General features: G+C 39.7%; 2 protein-coding genes across 9 annotated transcripts in view; one reads left to right on the top strand and one right to left on the bottom strand.

Moving 5' to 3' along the window:
* The first annotated feature begins 4,354 nt into the window (after positions 1–4,354).
* Positions 4,355–7,699, top strand: LOC113526513 (C-X-C chemokine receptor type 5). The gene is made up of 2 exons (XM_026913612.3): positions 4,355–4,789; positions 6,281–7,699. Exons 1-2 carry the CDS (start codon positions 4,757–4,759, stop codon positions 7,352–7,354), a joined length of 1,107 nt encoding a protein of 368 aa, XP_026769413.3. The 5' UTR covers positions 4,355–4,756; the 3' UTR covers positions 7,355–7,699.
* Positions 7,413–21,508, bottom strand: part of bcl9l (bcl9 like) — a 47,306-nt gene continuing 33,210 nt past the window's right edge. For 5 of the 8 annotated variants that reach the window (XM_026913607.3, XM_026913606.3, XM_034305141.2 and 2 more), the window contains exons 4-9: positions 16,832–16,957; positions 13,986–14,148; positions 13,684–13,768; positions 10,390–12,799; positions 10,009–10,251; positions 7,413–9,411 (exon numbers count right to left, since the gene is read on the bottom strand). In XM_026913607.3, the coding sequence (XP_026769408.3) occupies positions 8,210–9,411; positions 10,009–10,251; positions 10,390–12,799; positions 13,684–13,768; positions 13,986–14,148; positions 16,832–16,957 (4,229 nt within the window). In that variant the 3' untranslated portion in view covers positions 7,413–8,209. The remainder of the gene's footprint in view (positions 9,412–10,008; positions 10,252–10,389; positions 12,800–13,683; positions 13,769–13,985; positions 14,149–16,831; positions 16,958–21,508) is intronic. The other 3 variants (XM_026913611.3, XM_026913610.3, XM_026913609.3) reach the window with 3 other exon arrangements.

Genomic DNA, 21,508 nt, shown 5'->3' with positions numbered 1-21,508 from the left:
GTTATAAAGGTGTACATTATCCATATGCTTATATATGCGTACGTTGTTCAGGCATACTTTATCCATATGCTTATACACACGTACATTATCCAGGAGTATGTTATCCCTATTCTTCTACACGTAGACATTATCCCGGCGTACGTTAGCCATATGCTTATACACACGTATGTTGTCCAGGAATACCTTATCCGTATGCTTATACACGCGTACGTTATCCAGGCGTACAGTATCCATATGATTATACACACATACGTTATCTAGGGATACATTATCCATGTGCTTATACATGCGTACATTATCTAGGTGTACATCATCTATATGTTATGTACATGTACGTTATCCATATGCTTATACACCCTTACATTATCCAGGCGCAAATAAAAAATAGCAATTTCTCAGCTCCGTCACCGCCATGCTTCCCCGCACATTGAGCTCACCTCTGCCACATAGCTGTGATGTCTGACGTCTAATGTCACTGTGACATCGCCTGTATATCCATCATCCTCCATCAGCACAATCACAATTGAAGGATTTTTTTTTTCAGGTGCTGGTGAACATAGACATGTCAGTTAGTCTGTCAGTAATAAGTAAGTAATAGCTAAGTAATAGTCCTATGTCAGCTATCACACCTTATACGCAGAGACATGTTAGCGCTCAGTCCTCCCACAAGCCTCCTACGTGTTGTGGGTATCTGTGGTGCTATGCATCGACTTCCACAGGGGCGGGCCTGCACCTCCAGGGTTGCGGATTCGATACCCGCCTCCACCCTGTGTGTGGAGTCTGCACGCTCTCCCCGTGGTTCGGGGGTTTCCTCCAGGCACTCTGGTTTCCTCCCCCAGTCCAAAGACATGCACTGTAGGCTGTTTGGCATCTCTAAATTGTCGGTAATGTGTGTAATGGGTGTGTGTGTTTTTGTGCCCTGCAATGAGTTGGCACCCTGTCCAGGGTGTGCCCCAAGTCCCCTGGGATAGACTCCAGGCTCCCCTGTGACCCTGCACTGCAAAAAAATAACCGTCTAAATATAAGAAACAAATGTATGATTTAAGAAGATACAGACTAGAAACAAGTCAAATTATCTGCCAGTGCAGTAAGATAATTACACTTGGTAAGATTTCTTGAAATAAGCATTAAAACACTTATTAATTAAGTTCTAATTAACTTAAAACTAGCTTTTTAATTCATTTTTAAACAGTTTGCTTATCTTAATTTGTGTAAAAATATCTTAAAACCAGAGCTACTAAACAAGATAATTCCTCTTAATTTAAGAATTGTCATCATTATATATTCTGACTTAAAATGAGACAAAGCATTTAAACTTAAAACAAGACTATTAAAATCAAGATCACACATACATATTGTCAACAATTATTTATTCAAATGAAGACTCTTGTAACACACAGTAGCTACCATGCAAAAACAAAGCAAAATCATTACTTGCTGCTTCTCAAAATACCAGGCAACAGTTTTTAGATGCTCCTCGATGTGCTTGTGCTCCTCGATCCTGTCATATTATCCAGTCAGTTTCAAATACAGTGTGTATGTATTGACAAAATATAATCTGGAAGATGTCACTGCACTTAAAACTGGAAATTAAAAACCATACTGGATAATTGGAAAGAGTGTGGTGACTTAATACTGCAGAGTCTTATAATTTGTTGTTAGGTTGTAAATAAATGTGTTGGTGTTGACATAAAGCAAGCATTTGGAATAAATAATACTAATGAACAAATCCTAAGTGTGATTATTGAGCATTTTTTACTGGGCAACCTTAAAACCAGTTATTACAGCTAAAACAAAGTCTTAAAGATACCAGCCTGGCCTCAAATGATGCCTGTGATGGTAAATAAGCTTAATTTGGAGGTAAAATAACTAACTTTAAGCTTTGCTAACTAAGTAAGAAAAAAAAGATAAATAATCTTAAAACAATCATAATAATCTTACACAATCTGCTCTTGCATAGTATTTTATTCTTAAAATAAGATCAATAAGATTTTATGGCTAGGAATAAGATTGTAAGTCTTGACTAGATGAGGAGTTTTTGCAGTGTGTGTAGAATAAGTGGTACAGATGGGTAGAAGACTTCCTCAGGTTAATCAAATTCAGATTAATAAAAGTGACAATAAAATGCTAAACAATAAAAATTTTCTCTCATTGCATCCAGCACTTTCCATCGTATATAGATGTGCTTGTGCTCCCAAACTGCTTTCTGAAAGTCTAGTTCATACATAAAAACCCCAACAACTATTAAAACACCAAAAATGATGAAACACACTCTGTAAAAATCTTAAACACTTATTTATTTAGATTGGTGTCTTTAATAAAATTTCTCCTCTCATGACATCCTGATACCGGTTGTAGCGATGACACTGATTCCCAAACAAATGTCCTGAATAAATCTTTATATATATCAGAAAACAGAAATGGTGCAGTACATTGTAGATAGGGCTTGTAGGGCTTGTAGGGATTGTGGTACCCAGTCTGCGTTTAAGTCTTCCCTTTGCCATATCAAATCCGTCCATCCATCCACTTTCCATATCCTACACTTTATAACAAGATCTTGGCAGCCACGGACTGTTTTTAAATTCAACTTTTTACATTTGGCACCCATATGAATGTCCTTAGTGTGACTCCAGCCCATACAGTATAAGCAAGTTAGTGAGGATCACCCACTTGCAACTTATATAAAGAAAGGAAGTTATTTCAGATAGAAGATCTTTAGTAATCATTTAATTTAGGTATTTCAGGAAACATCCTAATGGCAATAATGCACTAATCTGTTGTTTGCCACCTACCATAAATTTAAGAGGAAGTTAGCAGTGTTTTGATTTTAGCTACAAGAGGTAAATAATCCCTCAGAAAATAAATAAATTTTCTTATTTTTCAAAATGATCAATAATCATATCAATATAATCTTCCTCAAAGGGTGCCACAAAGGTGGAAGCAGAATGGCTTTGTATGCTGTAGCATTACAATTTACCTTCACTGGTACTAAGGGGCCTAGCCCATACCCTTTCCTGAACTCAAATTGATGTCCATGAAGACATGGCTTACCAAAGCTGGAGTGGAAGAACTCGAGTGGCCTGCACAGAGCCCTGACCTCAACCCCACTGAACACTTCTGGGATGAATTGGAATGCCGACTGAACCCCAGTCCTCCTCGCCATACATCAGTGCCTCACCTCACTAATGCTCTTATGGCTGAATGGGCAAATCCCCACAGCCACGCTCTAAAATCTAGTGGAAAGCCTTCCCAGAAGACCGAAGGGTGTTATAGCTGCAAAGGAAGAACCGACTCAGTGTTAATGCCCATGGTTTGGCTTTCAACAAACACACATGGATGTCCACATACTTCTGGCCATGTAGTGTATTTCTAGAAAAAAGCAAAATGATCTGCCAAAATTAAAAGCTTGAAATGATTACAAATGTCTAGAAATAGGTTTAATAATCTTATATTTGGTTTATGGTGATCTTGTAATAAGAAATACTAGATCAGTTTGACTATATTGAAAATATTTTCATTTGCTAAGATGTAGTTTTTTGCAGTGTTATGTGATTATACAGGAACTTAAAAAAGAATCTAATTCTTCCTTAGAATAACTCCTTTCAGGCGGTGTGACTCAATCGTAGGCTATAGGTGGGGGTAGAAGTGATCAGTTTCAGTCATCATCATGCACCGTTAATCGTAATACAGTGTTAACACATCAACAGCCTACTCATATTTGTAAATCACTAACTGCAGAACAACATATATAGACAGCCATTTCCAAATGTATTTGAGACTAAAAATGGTAGTCTGATCACAAGTACAGTGAATAGAAAAAGTCTACATGGTCCTGTTAAAATTGCAGGTTTTTGTGAAAATGAAAGCAAAGTAAATCATGGCAGATCTTTTTCCACATTTAATGTGATAAAGCAATCAGCAAAACTGACTTTGTTAACACAACTTTTGCATGTAATACAGCACGTAGTCCTTTTGGGTAGGAGTCTATGAACTTAGCACATGCTTCAGATGTATCAAATTGCAAAGGGATCTCTTGTGAACAGCTCTGTTCAAGTAATTGCACAGATTTTCTATAAGATTTAGATCTGGGGTCTGACTGGACCATTCCAAAATGCCAATCTTCTTCTTCTTCTTCTGAAGCCATTCCTTTACTGACTTGGATTTATGCTTTGGGTCATGAAACAAATATTTTGTCCTTTATCACACCACGCCATCTTGTTGGCAACACAAGAGAAATTCTCTTTGATGATAAATGCAATTTAGTAATATAATTGATGACTCAATATTTTTTTAAAAAAATGTAATATTAAAAAACTATTTATATGACAGGATGTGTTACCTGAGGTAAATAATTTGATATTGTTTACCAAAGTTAGCATCTCCATTTATTTCAAGTGTTTGGTTAGGTGCAAGAAGTTTATCATCTATTGCTCTGACTCTTCATAGATTTTTTTGCTTTGTAAACTTGAGAAACATTTCAAAGTCAAACTTGTGTCAGCTTTTTACAGTGTATTTAAAGTTTAATAAATTGTTTTAAAAAAGGATAGTGCTGTCAATTTGTTTTCTTCTGTATGTATTTTAAACATGTGAAAATGGCAGCTAAAATGGAAAAATAGGTGGGTGTAATTTTAAAAAAACAAAAAAACAAGCAGCTGGAACAATGCTTCCTGGAAATACGGTCTGCTGCAGTTTTTTACGCTCTAAGTTCCTAGGTTCAGACTTAGGAAATCAGAATGAGTAAATGGTCTAGAAGAAGATGAGTAACATAAAAGAGCATATGATTTTTGACGTAAGTACAGCTACTTAAATCTGATTCTTTTAAGTGAGAACTAATGCATATAATGACCACAAAGTATGAGAAAACAAAACTTAAGATAAGATAAGATAATTCTTTATTCGTCCCCCAATGGGGACATTTCCCAATGGGGAAATTTATTTGTAAGCTCTGATTTGCTGGTATCGTCTTTAGAAAAATATAAATGTCATACCATACCCTATACTACATTAAACAATGTAACAACATCCTTAGTTTAAAAGATGCATAAAAAGCAGTTACCTAACTACAAAATTTAATTATTTCCAATGAAGTGGCAGTACATAAATGTTACATAAAAATATTTAACTTAAATATTGTTGTTGATCAGTCATTTAATATGATTTTCTTTCTATATCTGTCCCACCTTTATACATCCTTACCGTGCTACTGACCAAATAACGTACAGTAAATGTTTTTAAAGCAAGACAAATCTAGTTTGCATGGAAATATACATATATATATATATATATATATATATATATATATATAGTATATATAAGTTAGTATATAGGTTCTTGGAACCTCCAAGATCCTTTATCACTGTGGCAATCAAGCTGTACAACTCCTCTCTATAAGTGCTGGGACTTTCATGTGTAATGCATATGCAATACATGTTCAATTCACGTGCAATACAAATTTAGGTATATATATTTATAAAATAGGTATACATTTATTTTATTTTCTTCTTTCTTTCTTTCTTTTTGAGAGCAATTGTAACAATCTTGAAGTAAATATTATCTTTTATATATTCAATATTTTCTGTAGGTCCTTAACATAGATCTTATGAGTGTGTTTTGAAATAGAACTTCATAACAATTTAATATTCCTGTTAAGTTAAAATATATTATTAGTTACATGATAAAACTAATGAAGACCATTGTATTTGCTATTTTTATTATTTTTTATGTTTTCATTATTCATTTTTAATTATGTTTTTTTATTAATAAAAAAAAATATTTTTTTATTATTTTATGTTACAAGTGTCCCTATAAAAAGTATGTTCCAGACATTTTAAACTGCATACAATTGTGTACATCTTATTATCCATATTACAGACTCTGAACCTCAAAAATTCATTTTGTATGTCGTTTAAAGCAATAATCTTTAAATCACACTGAAGAACTTTTAATAGCTATTGTACATCATTATGAAATTTGTTTTGCTACACTTTAAAATCACTTTCAGTTCTCACTTTTTAAAAACAGGAGGATGTGAAAAGTTTCCTTTACACTGTTTCCTGTCTGCTCCACAGCTGTATAACCTACTTAAATTCTATTCTGCCTAAATTTTTATAAATGCTTCTCTGCTCCTTTCGTAATTATATAAACAAACAAAAACACCAATTATGAGTTAAGCATAACAGAAAATAGGGCACTAAACAATTGGGGAAAATGTAGCTCAATATTAGTTTCATTATATGTAGGTAATTATATATTCATTACTTATTGTATGTTTCCTCATCAGTTTTCAGATTTCCCGAGTAACGAGTCTGAAAACATCATGGTGAACGTATCCCACAAGCCCTTCACCTGTGACACTGAAAAAGACCCCCTGTTCCTGTACCATACTCTGCTCCAGCCACTAGTCTTCAGCATGGTGTTTCTGCTGGGCCTCTCAGGAAATGGCCTCCTGCTGCTGGTCTTGCTGCAGCGTCGTGCTCACCTACGCATGACTGACATCTATCTGCTGCATCTGGCCCTGGCTGATCTGCTCCTGCTCCTTACCTTACCTTTTGCAGTAATCCAAGTGCTGACAGGCTGGATCTTTGGGAACTTCCTGTGCAAGCTCGTAGGCCTGTTAATCCGCCTGAATCTGGTGTGTGGGAGTCTTCTCCTTGCAGGCATTGGTTTTGATCGCTACCTCGCCATTGTTCATGTTGTCTCCAGCCTCCAGACCCGTCGGCCCCAAACAGTTCATCTCATCTGTGCTCTGCTCTGGCTATTTTGTCTTGCTCTCTCTGTGCCCGATGTAGTATTTCTTTCTGTGGGACCCAGAAGGAATGGCGATACATGGCTACAGTGTCACTTCAACAACCATGGCATCCATGCTCACGACTGGTTCCTCGTTAGTCGGTTCCTGACACACGTGTTGTGCTTCCTCCTGCCCTTAGTCATCATGGGCTACTGCTACACCGCTGTGGTGTTCACCCTGTACCACAGTCAACAGAGTCTGGAGAAGCAGGGGGCTATTCGTCTGGCTATGGTGGTAACCCTGGTTTTCTGCTTGTGCTGGCTACCCTATAACATAACCCTTTTTTTGGACACTCTTGTGAGGCTAGGGCTTCTGTCTCAGAAAACCTGTCAGTCTCGCGATGCACTGGCTCTGGGTCTGCTAGTGACTGAGAGCATTGGTTTTATTCACTGCTGCCTTAATCCAATCCTTTATGCCTTTGTAGGGGTGCGTTTTCGTAATGATCTTCTGAGATTGCTGCCAAAACAATTCCGTGTCTGTGGGCCCATGCTATGCGCCAGATGCTTCAGCAAGGTATCTGTCTCAGACACGGCTACCACCACCACCACTACTAGCCAATACATATGAGCACAGAAACTGGAAAGAAACTCGCTGAAAGTATGCAATCATTCAATGATGAGAGTCCTTTTTTCTAAATAAAAGCAGAGCTTATTTTAATTTTGACCCTCTTAGCCGTCTGTCTGATAATCTATGGCTTACACATTTAACTATGCAGTGATGCAATTCTGGAAAAAATATTTACAGAGCATGCATGAGTGTGCAGGATATCTGAATGAGATTCTACTTTTATCATTGTAAATATTCTATGCCTACAGTTTAACATTTCCCATAGCTGGTGAGTGCTCTTCAAAGTAATATTTGATGCAAGATAACAGACATAAGAGATTTAAAAAAATAAAACAGTTTCCCTGATTGTGTCTGCTTCTCTTTTTTCTCACATCCCTTAGCAACACTTTCCCATCATCAAACAACACACATTTTAAGTTTTTTTTTTCCTTATTGTTTGCCTTTAGACTTCTATTAAACACAGTTATACATAACATTTGTAAACGAGCAAATTGCATCTTATTTACAGCAATTATACAGATATTTAATAATTATATATAATATATTTATATACTTTCTTGCACAACAGTTTGGTAGCCAGAGAAAACAATTAGAAACTGATTTGTGAGTTTTTTCTTGCTCACAAAAATGAACACATTTATCTGTCAAATGTACATATTTTACATACATTTAAAAATGGCTTCAGAATTTGTTGCTTAACTGCAATTTTCCACTATTTGGCTTTTTTAATTAAGACATTATTACGAATAATATTAGCATCTGATTGCCACAATCAATAAACATTGAAAAAAAGCATGTCAGGGTTTGAAGTAACCCATAAGGGGAAAAGATTTTTACAGATTTACTGAAAAATGTTCAGAAAGGCATGTTTGCCATGCTTCCAGGTCCATAGCCAAGTGGACTATCCAAAGACAAGCCCCTCTGTCTGATTCCCTGGGATCCTATCATGGCTGACTGTGGGTGTGGGGGTCCCATCATGGGCCCCTGAGGGGACAGGACAGCCCCTTGCTGGCCAAAGTGCTCCCCAGGAATTGGCATACCCCTCTGCTTTGCTTGCATCATCATGTTCTGCTGAGCTATAAGATTGTGTGGATGTTGCTGTGGGGTCATCGTGCCCTGTGACATATGGGACTGGTGCTGTAAGAGGCTGTTAGCCATCATGGCCTGCTGCTGGTGGTGATGTTGCTGCTGTTGCTGAGACATACCTGTCCTACCCATCAGATGACCTGGATGGCATATCGGCCCAGGCCCCAACACACCACCTGGGCCCATACTTCTGGCTCCTCCCTGGGTCATGCCTATGCCAGGGCGTAAGCCACAGTGTGATGGCTGCAGGGGAAGCTGCTGCTCAGCCATCATGTTCTGTAGATTGGCAATGTGAGGGTTGGAGGAGGGTGTGTTGCTCTGAAGGGTGCCAGATGAAGAAAGCTGTTTTAGGAGTTGTGCTGAAGGAGCCTGATGAGGTAGATGCCCTTGGTGAGGGGTCTGCTGCAGCTGTGACATTGCCTCACTCTTGGGGAAGTACTGCAGGGTACTGCTGGGCTTGTCGGCAGGAATGATTCGAGACAGGTCAAATTCTGGGATGCCTGTGTGTGTGGGCCTAATCACCTCACTCAAGTCTGGGCCCTCTCCTATGGGCATGGATGAGAAAGAGTCAGGTGGGTGAGGTGGGCGCTGATTGGGCATACCCTTGCTAAGATGGTGCATTTGCTGGGAAGGGAGAATGTCATCAGAAGGATGGGGGTACTGCTGCCCCATACCCCCAACTGGGGAGTGCAGGGGGGCCTGCATGCGTGAGAATCCACCCATCTGACTTGGAGGATGCATTGGGGACATGTTACAAGGTCCAATCCCATCTGGATGGCCCCCTCCACCCCCCATCATTACTGGCATGGCAATGGGGTTAGGAGAAGGCAGCAAAGGCCCAGAGGGGTCAAGAGATAACTGCTGATTTCCTGAAAGTACCATTCCAGTGGGGCTTTGAGGGCTACTGTGAGGTCCCATTGAGCCTTGAGAGGACAGGAGCATCTGCGTGGACTGGTGATTAGCCATATTTCCTATAATAAAATGGAGCAAAACCTAAGTCACATACAGTATGTCAAGTAAGTGTACCTATCTAAAATCTATGATGTAACAGATATACAATATTATACTAAATTCTAGACTCAAACAAATACTTTTAACTCTCTATGACATACAATATACACAATTGACAAAACTAACACTCAATATTCAGTAAAGAGCTGTACAAGTTATTCAAATACTGTTCAGTCATTTCATCCACTAGTAAGTAATAGTAAGAAGGGCTTACTTTCACTGGCACCGAAATCAGGAAGAGAAAGCTTTTTTAACATCCTAACAAGCTGAAATCACAATTTAAGTCTAACTAAAGAAGTAAAATAGGAGATCATCTATAATTTTAGGCACAATTGTTTAGCCACCAAGAAGATGACACTGTATTACCAATGATATTTAGTTCTGCAGAAAACTGGCATGGTCAGAATGTATTTTTGATAGACTTCAAAGCACTATTGTAAGTCGCTCTGGATAAGGGCGTCTGCCAAATGCCATTAAATGTAAATGTAAAATGTAAATGATTTCTAAAAAATCTGGATCTGCAAAAATCTAAAGGTTTTTATGCTAATAGACTGCACCTTGAATGTTGGCTCCAGGAAGGAGCAATCGATCTGTAGGCATCTCATCATCAGAAGTGGCTATTGTCTTGATGGCATCATGATAGAGTGGAATGGAGGTGGGCATTGCATACTTGGACATCTGAGACATTATAAGGGACAGGGGATTCTGGGATGGAGGCGCATCTGGGGAAGAGGTGAATGGCATATTGGGAGGTTGACTGCTGGGTGTTGAGGTGGAACTCCTGGGAGGAAGGGATATACCTGAAGTAGGAAATCAGAATGAGAAATATTTAACCCACAAATAATTTAACAGTAAATAAAATGCAAAAATACAGATATTTTAATGTTCTACTTAGCTTATTAATAAGAGTTATTATGAAAACATGAACCATTCCTTACCTGTCTCAGTTGAACTGCTCCCTCCATTACCTACTCCCTTATTATTAGACGTCCCCCCAGGGCTGGCCAGGGAAGTCTTGGGTGAGGCAGTCCACCTTGGAGATGCAACAGGCATGGCTGGAGATTTGTGATGTCCAGGGGATCCAGATGGTGACCGGAGTCCAAGGGATGATCCCATTATTTGTGGGGACTTCATGGGGGTGGCAGAAGGTGTTCCTGCTCCAGACGTTGCAGAAAGAGGAGGGTGTGGTGGACCAGTGGATGCTAACTGATTGGGGGATTTCAGGCCTGTAGCAGAGGGAGAGGGCATAAGGGGAGAAGGTTCCTGGCTAAGGGGAGGCGACTTCATCTGGTGAGGTGGGGGCATGGCTGGGGAACCAATTGAATTGACATTAATGGGAAGGTCAGATGGATGACATTGACCATGGTCAGTTTTATGGCCAGTGTTCATAGGCATATGGCTAAGCCTTGAGTTTCCACCAATTTGGGGAGTACCCTGCTGATCAGATCGGAACATCTCAGGACCTGATTGCTGGAGGTAGGGCCCATCCCCTTGTCCACCTGGAAAGGGACCCTGATTGGGGAACTGAAGTGTTACATCTGGTCCATGGACCATTACTTTGTTAGCACCAACCCGGCCATTTGGTGCAGCCCTAATACGGCTGTTGTCCTCAGGGCTTGCCATCTCTGATCCAGGCCCTTCTCTTAATTTCTGGGCCAATATATGTTGCTGCTGATGCAGGTTCAAGTTCATGTTCATGTTTATATTTAGGTTTCCACCTAAAGGAGAGTCAACCACATCTCTCATTAAAGGGCCACCTCCACCACCAATGGGAGAGCCAATCATAGTGCGAGAACTGGAAAATTCCATTGGATCACCACGTGAAGGTGGACCTCCTCCCATGCCAGGATTAGGAAAGCCTGGTCCACCGGGGTTATCCATCATCCTGGGGCCTCCAAGTCCACTCTGCTGCTGCTGCCTAGATAACTGCTCCAGATCTAACCTGCGGAGACCTTGTAGCTGACGTTTCTCCATAATGTGAAACATCTCCTCCCGTGTTAAGGGGCGATCCATACCACTCTGCATTTGCTGAGAGGGTCCACCAGGCCCTCCTGAAGCATAGCACCCATGAAACGGACCTACTCCAGCCATATTCGGTGCCATGTCATCCAACCAACCCATTCCTGGCCTGGGAGATCTTTGAGACCCTATCCCTTCCATAGGTAAAACGCTACCTGGGCTTCCTGGGTATCCACCACCACCTGGGGGTCCTCGCTGCATCTGTCCAAGAAACCTAGGCCCCCGGGGCCCCTCCTGATGCATGTCCATCATCCTTAAATTTCCTCCCATCCCTCCTCCTATTATAGGCCCTGGTCCCCACTGCTGGTCTCCAGGTTTGCTGTGATATGGAGGTGGGGGACCTCTCATCATGAGGTGTGGCCCCCCTGGCATTCCCATTTCAGACATCATGCGGAAATGCTGGGGGTGTGTGTGAGGATTCATCTCCTGTCGCCGCCTCTTCTCCTGATAGTATTCCTCCTGCAGCTTCCTCCAAGCTATCTGTTCTGGTGTTAGTCCTTCAGGACCTAGCACCGGCCCCATGTCTAGTCCTGAAGGCGACGACAGGTGGTGATGAGGGGGCAAGGTGTGGTGCCTTACCATCAATGTGTCATCCAAACAAGGTCCACTTAGATTCTGTGTTTGTGAAATTATGGATTGTAGAGGCTCCTCATGCTTTTTCATTCCACGGATAGGGGGAACACCATCAGAAAGGCAGCTGTTGCCAGCCCTCCCACTATTATTTTCCTCATCCTCAAGCCCTTGGTACCCATCAGTATTATTGTTGCTAATTGACCCATTGTTGGGATTGCTATTTGGGCCTCCTGGGTCTCCATGGCCAGCACCAGCTCCACTGCGCAGAAGCAGCTTCTCAATGTCCCTAAGCGTCTGCAAAGAACGCTCACGATGCTCTAGCTGCTCTTTAGACAGTCCTTCAATACTCCCTTGTCCTCCCTGCTGGCTGGACTCACCCTGAAGGTGCACAGACAGCACTGATGGATTGGCACTGGGAGAGACACCCGTACCAGGATGATTTATAATGCCTGACCCATCTACTCCACAACCTTGGGACCCCACTCGCTGTGGCCCTGAGCCTCCAGGTCCTAATGGATGAGACGTTGCACAGTTATTGTGACTGGGTGTGGCCCCCGGATGGACATGGGTTACCTCGCTGTCTGGCTGACCTGTGGAAGAAGGAGTATTGCCGCCTGTAAGGTGATCCCCAATAACTCCACCAACAGAAGCTGGACGAGGTGTACCGCTTTGAGATTTGGGGGTTCCCATGGGAGGGGTGCTACTAGAGCTGAGCTGCTCTGATAGGCTGGGGAGCTTTCCAACACCAGTGCACTGCTGAGCAAAATAGAAACAGAGAGTGAAAAAGAAGAGAGAGGAAAGGAAGCAAATAAAGATATTCAGAGAGAAAAGAAAAAGCAAAGATGATGATAATGGGATACTTCTTTCCAATTCAGAGCACAGATTCTGAAATAAATCCAAAAAGCTTATTAAGGTAGTCTATAAGTGCAAAACACATTTAAAAAAACAAAAACGCAATAGCAAATCACAAAATGTAACAAAAACACAATGGCACATTCGGAAAGTTGACAGCAAAAAACAATAGCAAAAAAAAAAAAAAAAAACACAGCAGCAAATTTGGAAACACAACAGCAAAACCAAAACCGCAACAGCATTAACTGCCTGTCAGTCTGAGAACCACGGAAAATGGAGAGCTGGAGGATGCTTTTTTATGTTAATGTGTTTTGCACCTAGCTTTGAGAACTGCAGACTTCTTAAGAACCCAATTACATTTATTTTATTTTTAATTTTGACTCCAACAGACATCCAGACATAAAGGGGACATCATGTTTCACCTTATGTGCAAATAAATGTGAGAGAAATTTTTCAAACTTTCTTACTCAAATACTGCATACAGAACCGGAACAAAGAACACTGACTTAAATAGATATTTAAACAAATGTGGCATCCCACACTTATTAACACCTGCATAAGCACTAATCACATGAACATGCATATGTTCTCCTTACTTCCTCTTTTAGGAGCACAAAAAAGCCACATATATCTATTCAAATGTGGAACCTAACACAGCATGTACTCTAGAACATGTTTATTATAGCTAGTTGTAAATCCTGAAGATTATTCTGAAGTTTATGTAAGCGTATCTGCATCCTATGCTACAGCTTTAATTGTCTTGTATGTAAATTTGTATGTATACAAACCTGGTCCAATTTGGTACGAGGAACATTTTGCTGGTGAAACAGGAGGATGGAATCTGTATGGCCATGCATCACTGCCTCTGCAGCACTGTGGGATACACATACATGAACACACATGCAATTCAGTGCTTGAAGTAAAGACACTCATATCTCAGTACTTAACCAGATTATTTACAATGGACCAAAGGAATAGGGAGATGCTATTTACCTAAACAAACACAAGTGTGTCTCATATTTATATCAAAATCACATTCACAGCAATGACAAACATATTTAATATGGTTCTCTGTTAATATTATTCTCACCTGTTGGCTAGGCTAGTGGTGAAGACATACACTACTTGCTGGGAGGTGTGAGGTGGCTGGTCAGTACGTAGAACTGGACCAAGGCCACATCCTAAACCAGGCCCACTTACTGACTCAACTGTGCCTGAGAGAGACTGGCCAGGGCATGACATCACATGCTCCCCTGAAAAGTGGGAAGAGGGAGAAAATGGTTAGTGGTCGGGGGAAGGAGAGACTTATCACCGCATAACTAGAAAACCTTGAGTTAGGCAAATAAGGTTAAAAAAAAAAAAAAAACTCTGGCGCTGGAGGGTTAAACAGATTACTGAAAGAAAACATTGGAACATTTTAATGATTGTAGTCTTGCAGCACTTCTGACTCTAAACCTGCCAGTTACACTGTTTAATTAAGGGGGCTTTGAAAATTTTTTGAAAAAGTTGGAACTCAGCCACTAGGTGACGCTAAATACCATAATATCACATAAAGGGGGTGTTGGTCATGTGACCATCACTTGTTTACCTGCATTTTGTGCCATAATATGATGTATGATGAAATGCAAAATAGACTGCTGTATGAAAAGAAGCTTGTCAAGGCCACAGAGGATACACTCAGATCAGAAAATACCCAAGTCAGGATATTTACATTTATATGTATACATTTACAGGTGCTTACAAGTGAGGCATTGTAAAATCAGAACATCTATATATCTAACGTTTTATGATGTAAAGCCGTTTGGCTAATTTAAAAGAATCTTATTTCATCTGAATTATAGACTAGTTGACATGGTTTAAAAGTGTAAACGATGTATAGGTTATATCCTTTGGAGAAGAGTGTAATTACAACATGAAAATATTTATTACATCACTGATTTACATAAAATAATGCATATCTACCACCAGTTGTTAATGGGTGATTGTGCTTTGATATGATAAGAAAAAAACACAAGTACTGGCGGTTTGATAGAACAGGTTTATTTTAAAAATATTTTTGCAAGTTGGTAGTTTAGCACATATCAAACATGAAGTGAACTGCCATGCCAAGCTGTTTGTTCAGAAAGATGAGACCGAGTTATGAAAAATAAAGCTGATTTAGAAAAATCCTGTTAACATTAAAAGCTAGTATGATAAGTGTGTTTTTGTGTGTGTTATGCTGATTTCAAATAGACCAATTTGAAATCAACAAATAGAACAGAAAGCAAATGTTTTTGGCCCAAGGGCCTCATAAAATTTTGACATGGTATAGCAGAAGACATAATGTATAGGCTATCTGTTAAAGACAGCCTATACTTTATGTAAGCTCAAAATCCACTACAGGCTTATAAGCGCTGAATCAGAGAGAAATTTATTTGCCAGAACGTCACCTCATTTAATGTGAGTTGTGCACATTTTGTGATTTCTAGAGTTCTTATCAATAATATCTTCAAAACTCCTCTTCACAGAACTAGAACGGCCTTTATATAGTACTTTATTTGAGCACTGTTGGCTTGCAATTGTCGTCTAAGGCCTCTGGAACGGTACAGGGCAAAAAAAAAAAAAAAAAAAATCCATTCTGATGAGTCTGTAAAATAGCAGCCAGCTTTATTAGCTTACTCCTCCCATGACAGATTAGCTACCGATAGTTAATGCAGCCAGGCTGTATTATTTAAAGACAGAAACACTTTCCATACAGATTAAACATACACTTTTTGTTCCATTCTCTGTGCAAAAAAAAAAAAGCTCATTCTTTGCTGGAATTTCTGTGTTCACTGTTAACGTGCTGCAGGTTTGCTCAAAGCATCAGGGAAATTTTTATTCCTACCCTGATTCTATGGCAAATGAAACTGGTATTGCATTTGCGTGTGTTTTAGCACTATGAATAATAAATTGTTTTTTTTTTGGTTTTTTTTTTTTTTTTAAAGTGAGAAATAGAAAGTACTAAATCAATTCTGACCTCAAGTGCAATTTAAAATTGGCTGCCACACCACAATAAACTCTCAGTCATACAGAATCTATGGAAATCCTTGCAGATTCAAAGTATTACAGGGAGTCAAGGAAATAAAATAACTTGGGTGCATTAAGTCTGGGAATTGAAGGGATCTATAATAAATTATTTATTAGGTATTAGGCACAGTTGTTCAATATAATCATCTGAAATTGCGAAAATGTGGTCACAGATTTATCCACACAGTATGACAAGTATTAAAGCTGTCACTAGTGCACTGCAGGGCTTCTGGAAGCTACTGTATTTGTTTGATTACATATTCAAATAACACATATAATAACTGTAAGGATCATAATGAGTGAGTATTTACATTTAAATTAAACCTTCCCTACCCTCGAAAGACTGGTTAACAAACTAATCCTCAACGTAGTAAAGTCCTGCATGAATTTGCTCTGGTATTAACCTTAAAGTAAGTAGGAACAGAACTGTGATGTGTAACTGATTGGACAATCAGACTGGATGTCATCAACTGGCAGTGAAACATCTCCAAACATAATTTTGGACATCACTGTGGAATAAAAGTTGGGATTGTCAACACTACATTCTCTTGATTTTTTATATCAGGAGCTTACCAAAGTTATTACGCAAAACCCCATTATTTTAAAGGCAACTTGCATCCTGGGAAGATCGTAATTAATGGAACCATCTTTTCTTTCTAGGATGAAAGTCACCGGAAACCAGAAGTACCAACTGGTCAACAACTGCCGGTCAGGAAGATAAGGCATCTACAACCTGACATATGTGTAACACGTGTTCCTTAAGAAACTTGTATGACTAATTACAAAACAGTATTAAGCCACTAGATGTCTTTCCTGCAGATGGACTGAGTTTTTTTTTGTGTGTGTTCATGTGTATAGTTTGTGGTAACACTATGGGACTCAACTTACTGTGTGCAGTGCTGGAGGGTTTCTCCTCCTCTTCCTCAGTCTCGGCACCTGAGCACCACTCATCTCCACTATAAGGCTGCTTCTTCTCCAGCACACATCTGCGCTTTCTGCGTATTGCTCCCTCTACTGGACGACACCAACAAAACACAATACTAAACCCTTAATTAAATGACATGCTTGTGTGAATGACGTGCCAGGAAGCACAACCTATAACACAGTGTGGCAATGTTCACTTGCAGACACAGTAGTTTTATTACAAACCTATATGAGTAGTGTGTTTATATAATAGATTGTAAGAGAGAAAGCCCAGCGAAAGAGTAACATATTTTACTTCCAGCACACTGTATTTAGATCAGTGTTTAGAAAAATAATCTGTCCACAGTACCTTGTTTATACTGCAAGGCCCTGTCCTTAACAGGTAATAACCAATCCCTCTTTCCATTTGTTCTTTACCCAAACACTATGTGCCAGTCATGCTCTCTTATTTAAATAAGATTCAAATATTCAGAGATACTCCTGCTGCTTTCTTGCACAGAATTGTGAAGTGTATAGCATTAATGAAATAAAATACATAACACGTTTCCCAATACCCTTTAGTGACAGTGCATATTACATTAATCAAATACATGTTATAATACAGATTATTCCGGATATATATAAACAAAAAACTAGTCTGGTCTTTCTTTTCTGGTCTCAAAATATCTCCCTATGCACTGGTATGGTAAGATGGTAAGATGAAAAAATATGTCTCAGTATCTCACAACCTTGAATACCAGACAACCAGACAAAATATGAGAGATAGACCAAGAAAATGTGTGTATGCAAGGGGCGCGAAGTTAGCTTGTGGTGTCATTAGCCTGTGCGCGCAGTGTTGGCAGTGAGCAGAGATAAAGAGCTGACCTTTTCTGCATCCTCTTTTGTTCACAACAGAAATCAGTTTACGTAAACGAGTGAGTCAGCTCTTGCACTCTGTTGCTCTTTCTCTCTCTCTCTCTCACACACACACACACACACTCCCCCCCCCACCAAACCACACACAAACACACACATACACACACAATCTCACACAAACAGGCTTTAATCACTGGCCCTGTCCAGGTGTGGGGGTAGAGTGGTTTGAAGTGGCACAGTGACTTGCATTTAATTTGAATGAGTCTCTGTTTGTTTTTCTACAGGGTGATATAGAAAGAAAAAAAAAAAAAAAAAAAAAAAAGAGTAAGCGAGAATGAGGGAGAACAAAAGCCCAAAGTCCACATTCAAAAGCCTGCCTTTCTATCTTTCATGGTCTCTTCCTCTCTACTCTGCCAACTTGTTACCTGTTGCCTTTCATTCTGTTACACAGCCACATAGACTGGGTATTAAAGTATGTGTGTATGTGTGTATGTGTGTGCATGTGTGTACAAAGGAGCTTCAGTTTATTACAGGAAGATAATTTTCACATAATTAAATTACTGTCTATCATTTCCTACTGATTTCACTGTCTTTTAAAGACACACACACAGAATATGCTGCTCACTACATAAGGAAAATGCAAATAAAAATGCAATTTGAAACAAACAAATGCACACACGTGCACACACACATACACACACCGTCAGCATATACAGAGTATACTTCTGTCTAATGTAAAGCACACTCAGGCTTGAGAAACTATATTGTGCGCATTTGCTTGCAACTGTGTGTGTTGTGCAAGACAATGGCATACGGGAACTAGGTGACTATGTCATTCTCCCTTGCTGTGTATTTATGCATTAAAAAAGGCTAGTATTAACACACTTTCCATCTAAAAGTAAAATTACAACAGTATGGCCTCTCAAATATAGTTAAAAAAAGTGTGTGTGTGTATAGGTACACAGGCAACTCTCATGAGCACTGGATGGGCAGGTGTTTGCTTGTTTGTGTATGTGTGAGGGTTTTGGCATCACCCCCAGCACTGAGTTGAGAAGGAGTATGCAAGCATCTGTAGACTATTATCGTGTGTGTTCCTGTGACAGTATAGTGTGGCACCAAGAATTATATAAGAACCAACTTACTGCACAATCTGGATCATGTTTATGTTTAAACACACATGAAAATATTCTCTGCAAAAGTCAACAGAAACTGCCAAAACTACTTTCTGCAGAGAAACTACAAATAAAAACGAATAGCCCGGACATAATCTGCTTGGCCACCCAGGCTACTGGTTCGTCCACCCCTGCAGCATTCCATCACTGAGTCTTTGCTTTAATGCTTGATGAGATCAGAAAATGCAGAGCATGAAATCTGAGACCACTCCTCAATACATAATCTCTCCAGATCCTCCAGGGTCCAAGGTACGCTCCTGTGGACTCTAATCTTTAGCTCCCTCTAGAGGTTATCAGTGGGGTTTAGGTCAGGGGACTGGGCTGGCCATGTCAAAAAAAGCTTGATTCTGTGGTCAATTAGCCATTTATGTATAGCCTTGCATGTATGATTTGGATTGGATCATTGTCCTTCTGGAAGATGCAGTCACACTCCAGTTGTACCTGCCTTGTATAAGTAGCCAAATTTTCATTTAAAATCTCTTCATAAAGTCCATAATGCCATGTATCTTAACAAGGTTCCCAGGGCCTATGGAGGAAAAATAGCCTCACGACATCACAAATCCTCCCCCATACTTAACAGTGAGGATTAGGTTCTTTTCTGTACAACTATCCTTCTTTTTACACCAACCCCACCTTGAGTGTTTGTTGCCAAAAAGCTCTATTTCTGTCTCCTCTGACAACAGAACATGGTTCCAGTTCCAGAAGTGTTTACCAAACTCCAGGCATTTATGTCTGTGTTTAGATTAAAAAAAAAGTGTTTTCTTCCAGACAGCTTGTCGGCATGGAAGGGGCATCTAATTGTAGATTTAGAGACTTGATGGCCCCAAAATGCTATCATACTCTATAAAATCTCCAACTGTGATCCTTGGAGAAATTTGCCTCTCTAACTGGGCAAGTTCACTACATCTCCTGTTGTTCCAAACTTAATTACTGCCCTAGTGGATATGGGCAATAGTGTGTAGCTATTAGAGTTTGCATAGACGAGGAGATTAATACATTAACTAGTCACTGCTGGTGGGAGCTGTAGACTAGTTGGCGCAGTGGAAAACAGAGAGGCAGACTGTAAAGAAATGTAATAAAATGTATTGTTTTAGTCCAAAAAATACTTCAGACTAGATAAAGCCAGTTCTACAATCGCCTGCACAATGTGTAAACGATTTGGTGTCATGGGTTGTACTTTACTATCTAATCTCACTGAGCTAGTTTAGAGCCTGCCAGCAGCACATGCCAACTGACACAGGCCAATCCAGATTCGATTTTGGATGCCAGTGAAGCCAGAGTTGAACATCCAGGGTCATTATCAGCCTCGCAGACTCTGCTGTAGACAAGGCATCCTCTAGCCAAGTAAGACACTGAGCTATAAGAATGTCCTGTTGATGGGCATGAGCTTCCACGCTGCTACATAGCTGCCAGATTGTCCACATAAATGCATTTTACAATCGGTACATCCTTAAATATTGCAATATGATACACAGATTTATTATTTTGCACATTTATTGCACTCATTTATTTATTTTTGTTAACAGTATAGCCTAAAAAGCATTGAAGCTGGAAATGTAATTTGTAGACAGACAGTAACCTGAGCTAAGGATCACACCCAGGAATCTGGAACTCTGAAGATGCAACGCCACCCACTGCGTCACCATGCCCTAATTGCTGGGTGACTAGCAACAATCAGTAGTCGTGCAACCCCTAGTACGGGGGTTTGCAAAGTTTTTGGGCAAATGAGCCCAAATGTATGAATTATGAATTTTCTGAGACCATAAGCCTTGACCACCCTATATTTTTTAAATTCCAGATTTATAATTTAGGACTATTGTAACATTTGAACATTTTATTATGTCAGAAACCAAAAAAAAAAAACAAAAGGTATATTCCTTTCACTGACCTACCAGTCTAGTGGGAAAGGTGCACTTACATTTCTTGACACAGCTTTCACACAGTCACGAAGTGTGTTTGAAGGAGTGCATCTCATTTCCGGGGTCACATCCAGCTTCAAACAATACATAAGGAAAATAATCCCTAGCAGGATCGTGTGATATGGACCGTGTCTGGTTTATTCTTGAGGCCTGACATGACTTGCATGTGTGTGTAGAAGCCGCAGCAATGCGAGTGGTTGTTCACATGCTAGCTTGCATACTTTATGTACATATAGAGGATTAAAAATGACATAAGTCCTCATTCACAACTCCATACATTTTAAATTCAACTGAAATACTAGTCTATTCTGAGTGACCAACGATTTACAAAATGTCAGTATTTGACAAATATAAGCAGATGTTCCATCGATTTGCTTGCCTTTGCATAGCATAATCGCAACATCCATACAGTTACTATTGCACGCCAAGCATCAAGCGCTAATAGAGGTCCACTGGAGCATAGATTCTCTCTGCACTTAATGATAGGGTTGCCAGATTGAGCTAGTTTAAGATACTTCATGGCCACCAATATCTTGTTTTATAGCAAATAATTGGATTTAAAACTAATAAATTTCCACAAAAAAGGCAAAGTGTAAGTGTAGACCATGTGTCTGTGATGTACAGAACCATTTCTCTAATGGAAGATATTGAAAATTTATTGCAAAATAAGAGGGGTTATGGTGTGGATGAAATCC

The sequence above is a fragment of the Pangasianodon hypophthalmus genome, chromosome 6 (assembly GCF_027358585.1).
Source record: "Pangasianodon hypophthalmus isolate fPanHyp1 chromosome 6, fPanHyp1.pri, whole genome shotgun sequence".
Lineage (NCBI taxonomy): Eukaryota > Metazoa > Chordata > Actinopteri > Siluriformes > Pangasiidae > Pangasianodon > Pangasianodon hypophthalmus.
The sequence above is the reverse complement of the archived record's forward strand: the minus strand, read 5'-3'. Positions and strand labels throughout refer to the sequence as shown.

Coding starts and splice junctions, on each gene's coding strand:
- LOC113526513 (XM_026913612.3), top strand. CDS start 4,757: ATGAGTAACATAAAAGAGCATATGATTTTTGAC. Junction 4,790..6,280: donor AAGAGCATATGATTTTTGAC/GTAAGTACAGCT, acceptor TTTCCTCATCAG/TTTTCAGATTTCCCGAGTAA.